This window comes from Hyperoodon ampullatus, assembly GCF_949752795.1.
Source record: "Hyperoodon ampullatus genome assembly, chromosome: X".
Taxonomy (NCBI): domain Eukaryota; kingdom Metazoa; phylum Chordata; class Mammalia; order Artiodactyla; family Ziphiidae; genus Hyperoodon; species Hyperoodon ampullatus.
In genome coordinates this window covers 96,015,732-96,021,731 of record NC_136913.1, presented here as the reverse complement: position 1 = coordinate 96,021,731, position 6,000 = coordinate 96,015,732, and the positions used below count along the sequence as shown (strand labels likewise).

Genomic DNA, 6,000 nt, shown 5'->3' with positions numbered 1-6,000 from the left:
CGGCTGAGCCTCACACTTTCTCCCGATTTCTTAACTTTCGGGTCGGGGGAGCGGGGAGAGAGCGGCGGTGCCGGGGCGGAGAAGGGGTGCGGGCTTGCAGCGGCTGCTTGCTCGCGGAATTCCCGCCCGCGCCGAGCGGCCGGCCTCTCGGGCCAAGTGGGGAGCGGGCGGCGGGCGGGCAGGTGGCCCCGGGCCGCTGCGCCCGCGCCTTGGCTCTGCCCCCGGGAGCCGAGCGAGCCGCTGTTCCCTCGTGGTGTGAGGGCGGTGATGTTTTTCCTCCCACCCACTTTTGAGTCCCCCCTCCCCCCTCGCGCGCACTCCAGCTCTCGCCACAACCTGCGAGTCCCCGTCCTCGGAGGAGCGCCCCGGGGAACTCGGAGCGCTTGCACGCGTGGAAGACGGAGGAGGCCGGTGGCCAGGTCAGTGAGCGGTGTCCGGCGCCCGTTTCCCCTCCCTTCCTTTCCAGCCTTTGCACAGGTGGGCCGTCTTCCCCCAGGGGGCCCAGAACTTCCCCGACCGGCCACCCTAACCCGCTCTCCGCCGCAGCTGCCCGAGGCCCGGCTGGAGGTGGAGCCCAGGGCGCCAGACCAAGGCAGGTCGGAGGGCCTCGGATTCGAACTCACCACTCGCCACTCTCGCTCGGCCTGCATAGTTCCAGGCTCTGGAGCTGCGGGGAGGCCACTTGGGTAGCTACCTAACGGGTTTCTACGGTCCCCTTAGTGATCGCATGTGTCCCGAGCCTTTTGCTGGCTTGCTGAGGTGCCCTGGACCCGTAGGTAGTTCATACGTGCTTAAGTTAACCAAACAGGGCAGACTGGGTGAGAGGCTCCTCTATGCTCCCTCTGGATATCTGCCTCCATTTTCCGGCCCGGCCCACTGGCGTCTAGGTTGGAGACGCTAGGCTCGGGGAGCAACGCAGTGTTGCCAGAACTTAGGGCCTGGAAAGCCTGCTTTCTGGTCCCTGCTGGCCCTGCCACTAACTTTATGAGAATGGGCAATTGAGTTCTCTGGGCTCCAGGATGCCCATTTTGAAGGTGCAGTTGTTGTGGGGAATAAAATGAAATGATAGATAGCAAGGTAAGTTTTGCAAGCCAAATGGCGGGGCATTGTTCTTCAGTCATAGGAGCGATGAAGGCATCTCGACTCAGACCAGAGACACCCTGGCCTGAAGCTGCCATTTTTCAGTGACAACCTACCACCAGTGAACAGAGCTTTTCTTGTTGGGTGGTAGACCGGGGAGAGGATTTTAGCTGATGGACATGGGCCTGAGAATCCAGTGTCTTCTCATTGTTTGTTGGAAAGAGAATTGCTACCCTGGAGGCTGCCCCACAGATGATAGTGAATGTGAGATTGCAAGGGCATTGAAGCCTCTCGGCAGGATTAAAGAAACACTGTGGGTCCTGAAGAGCTGGCCCGTGTGCTCATCCCTTAGCCTTCCTTTGGGAATGTCTCTGATTCTCTTCTACCCAGGAGACCTCTTCTGTGAACCGACAGACCCCTGGCACTTGATGGCCCAGATTGCCTTGCAGTCCCAGCCTGGCAAGGAGCCCTTGGTCCCTTTGCTTGATGCAAATGAACTTTGTGAATGCTTGTTTCACGAAGGCACCTTAATGGATACATTCCTTTAGGTTCTGACCTGTTTCTTGTTCTCTAGTAAAGCGCACTCACCCTCTCCCACTCTGCAGTGTTAGTCCCAGAATTTTGTTTTCTTTGTTGTTTTCTTCTTGGGGCCTGGATGCCCCCAAAATATGCCAATGGCTACATTTCTAAGTAACCTGTAAAAGAGCCAGTGCAAGTTCAATGGCACAATGGCCTGTGTGAAGCAGACAGAGAGTTAATACCGAAATAACTCCAGTTAACTGGGTCAAAGTGTAATTTGAAAAATTAAGGACAGTTTGGCTCTTTGCAAGTGTAAGAGTCGGCATGCTTGCTGAGCAATGCTTGCTGGTGTTTATTGCTGCAGCCCTAACAAATGTCTTGAACTGCCCCCCTCCTCCAAAAGAAAAAGTTAAAGCGATAAAGAGAAATTGAACGGAGACCTGGGGAGGGAACTCTTCCAGGTTTATAGCTCTGCACAGAATACAAAGGCAGGACTTCAGGATCTCGTAAATCAAAAGTGATTATTTATAAAGAGATTCGTTTTCTGATGTTCTACATCCCAGCGGGGGAGGCCAAACAGATGACAGGAACGCCAAAAGAGATTAATTGCTCTCTAGTCACCAACTTTTCTCTTTACTCATACCATTAGTTGAGACCCAAGAAAAGCAAAAAAATTCTAAGAGCCGTTTTCTTGCCAGCTTGAATTATGAGGCAATGCTACTGTTCACCGAATCACCCAACCATTGTACAAGAAAAACAAGCTGGTTGGTTCTTGCATGGGGAGACCCGAAAACCGTGGTTTCAAAAATCCCCCCTGAGACCCATATGTGATTGTGATAAATTGGATTTCAGTGGTTAAAAAAAAAGTCTTTCTCATTTGGAGGCTTGGGGGATAAGCTTATTAAAGTAGGCTCAGGAAGAACCTCACTGGGATGAGTAGCTGTGTTAAAGCGTTCGTGGAAATGATTTGCTTCAGTGGAACCTGGTAACTCTCAGAGGACAGAGGTAGACATTCCAATGATTGAAGCTGGGCCAAAAGCTCACAGAGGGGACCAAGACATGAGAACCCAGGTCTTTGGAAGGCTAGGAACATGTCCCAGGAGAATTTATCCTTGTTTAAGGAGCAGGGAGGACGTAGAGAGGCAGATCAGTTCTGCAAATCCTGGCTGATAGCATAACTCATTCTCTATGGACAGTTTTTCTTTGGTTACATACTCGTAATTTGAAACAATGCATTTTAAATTACCTGGCCAACTTCATAGCGTTTAAAGTAAGAGCTGTGGCATCCACATCATGGCCCAAAGACAATTCAGCTCTCCAGAATGATCATCTTGCATTCCATCCAGCTCCCTATACTCAATATTTAGGTTGGACCCTCTGAAAAGATCGTTGAGCTCAGTTCCCATCCAATGTTAACCCCAGATTGAAATGTGGTGTTTCTCGAATTATTTAAATATTTTCCAATCACCCATTGGAAGAGTTTTTCCTTATAGATCTCATAGGAGACACAGGAGAAGCATTGATCAATCGTGCCTCATCCCTGAAGGATTAATAATAACGGTAGTCTTGAAGCTAAGATCAGCTAACTTTCATTTCAGAAATTGTTTGGGTCACTGCCTATTATTTTTGTTGGCCAAAATGGCCATTTTGCAAACCCCAGTTTCCCTTTTCTCCCAAAGAAAATCTCTTGAGAAATCAACTTTAATTCCCTTAGAAATGAGGATTTCAAAATTTATTTTTACTTTCCTATGACTTGCCTGCAAGGATTTAGCCTCAGCGTTGCATAGGAATGTAGGTTCATCCACTTGAATTTCTCCCCACAGTCTTTGCAAGACAGGAGAGGCAAGTTCTCTTTTCTTAGCAGAAAAACAATGCTTGCACTTATGTAAATTCTCCAGCACTTTTCCCCCAGCAAGTTAGGAGCCTAAGCATCAGAGAGCTCCATCAGTTCCAGAGGATCTGTTCTAAGTCTTTTTTTCTGCTTTCTTCCCAACAGCTTGAGTACCCAGGGCCCTGAAAGTTTCAAGTTGCCTTTTGCAGTGGCCAGAATGAGAAAAATGTGGAAGATGGGAGGCATGAGATACATCTTCTCCTTGTTGCTGTTCTTTCTTTTCCTAGAAGGAAGCAAAACAGAGCAAGTAAAACGTAAGTGTCTTGAGTTTTAAAAACAAGATACTTTCTTGTAATTTCTTTGAAAATGTGATTATAATCTGAAGTGATTGTGATTTAGCCCAAATGTGGCCATGCCATTATTCTAAGAGAAGAAAGTGAATGTTACTGGTTTATGCCTGAGTTGGTAAAAGAATGAGAGCTTTGAATCGGGCTAACTAAATGTGGGGCTGTTTTTCTGATTATCATATAGTTTTCATCTCATAGGACACATGACACATTAGCCTATTTTCCTTTTCCTGTTCTAAACTGTACAAATCTCATTCCATTTTACGTAATTCTTGAAATATCTGACAGATGAGCTGGATTTTTTCCCAAATTTCAGACTCTTCAGCAAAGGTTTTCAGTTTATGAAAAAGAAAAATGCCGAAAAGAAAAAGAAAAAAAAAGAAAAAAGTAAAGCAGGCTCTGCCTCTTCCCTTCTGCTGAAAAACGAAGAAGGAAAAAACCTTCACATGAATTGGGTTGAGATGAAAAATCCTTTGAGGAAATTGAGATTCCAGGGACCGTGAGCAAATTGGATGCCATTTATTGAAAGGAACGTCCCCGCAAAGCCAGGGAATATTTCTAGAAAGTCAGCGATCCGTGTGATGGGCTGACACATTGGAGAAAGCAGAGTGGCAGGAAAGGGGGGTAATTAACCCTCCTCGCAGCCACATTTGGGAGATTTATGAGTAACCGTTGACACCTCTGCTCTTGTTAGGAGCTTTCTGCTTGCCTTTGCCCACTGTGAGCCTCACCTTCTTTGGGCCACTTGCAGCCACCTCTGAGGTGGACCCTGGCCCTAAATTTGAAGGAAAAGCCATCGCTCTAGTTCCCCTTTTTGGCTGCATCAAAAGAAGCACAAAGTGGAACTGGTCCAAGAGGGGCATTCTCTGCTCCACTGAACTTATTCATGAGAAGGAACTGTGCAAATATGCTTGGTAGGAGCTGAAACAGCATCTGAAGCCCATCACTTAAACATTTATCTCCTTTATCAGCATAAGTTAAATATATCAGGCATGAGGCTTGCTGACAGGGAGAACAGTGCCAAACCTGCTCCATTGTTACCTGTGTTTCTGCCCCACTATGATTTTCATAGTAAAGTGAGTCTCCTTCCTGGGAGAAATAGTGCTTTTGATTAGGCTTTTAAACATGAGTAATCCGTGGTGATACCTAGTATGATCGAGGCACAGAAGGAAGTTTAGCAGGACACGGTATCAGTAAGGAAGCTTGGATCAGCCTCTTCTCTTGCAGTCCTCAACTGACCTCCTTCTCCTTCTACTTGAATATGTAATCGACCTCAGAACCCTCCTCTTCCAGAAGTCCTCCTTGATTTAAGTGGATATGATAGAAAAGTTGTCCATCCATTCTCAGCTAAACTCACAAGCAGCTGGGCTTAAAAATTCTTCCTCTCTTAGGAAGAAACTTCCCTTATGGACTTACTGGCAGCATGGGGAAGCTTGCAACTGTTAGAAGACCGTCTCTTCTGGGAAGCCTTCCATATTTGTGAAGAATTGAGGAATATTGTCCATGCAACTTAGAGCTTAACTGACAAACCAAAGAAAAATATGATTGAAAAACAATTGACAGACCCCCCAAACTATCACTCTCTGACATTTCCTACTGCTTATGAGTCTGTCCCAAGCCCCTTTGATATTCAGTTGGTGTCAAAATGATTATGTAACAGATTGCCTAGGGGACCAGTTCTGGTCTAGTGTTTCAGGCTTATAGTCAGATAATGAAGCTAAGGTCATGGTCATTCCCTGAATGAGCCACTCAGCATCATTCTTTGTGGCCACACCCAAGCTAACTGTCTCGAAGACACGTGCAAAGTTACCTCCACTAAAAGGAAACTCGCAAAGCATATGCCCTAGGTATGTTGCCTTGATACACACACACACACACACACACAGACACACACACACACACACACTACATGCACAGAGATTTATATTACAGCTCTAAGAGAAGTTAGAAGCAGTGGGGAATGGTTACATAAATGATCCATGTAATGTACTATTATGCTACCATTCAAACACTGCTTATTGAAAATTTGATAGCTTGGGAAAATGCTTATGTTAACTTATTTTAAAATTTCTTAAATTATAAAATTAATAATACTCATTGTACAAAATGATATGAAAGTATCTGAACTTCATAAAGAACCTGTATCTCTCAACACCCATCCCACTCCCCAGGGATGACCGTTACTAATAGTTTGCTGTGTGTTCTTCCAAACTCTTTTCTCTG

At 46.4% G+C, this 6,000-nt stretch overlaps 1 protein-coding gene across 8 annotated transcripts in view; it reads left to right on the top strand.

Moving 5' to 3' along the window:
• Positions 1–267: 267 nt before the first annotated feature.
• Positions 268–6,000, top strand: part of CHRDL1 (chordin like 1) — a gene marked incomplete at both ends in the record, with an annotated part of 119,815 nt that continues 114,082 nt past the window's right edge. For 7 of the 8 annotated variants that reach the window (XM_079726987.1, XM_079726984.1, XM_079726982.1 and 4 more), the window contains one exon: positions 3,648–3,744. In XM_079726987.1, the coding sequence (XP_079583113.1) occupies positions 3,648–3,744 (97 nt within the window). Of the gene's footprint in view, positions 420–3,595; positions 3,745–6,000 lie in introns of those variants that run through there. The other variant, XM_079726980.1, reaches the window with a different exon arrangement.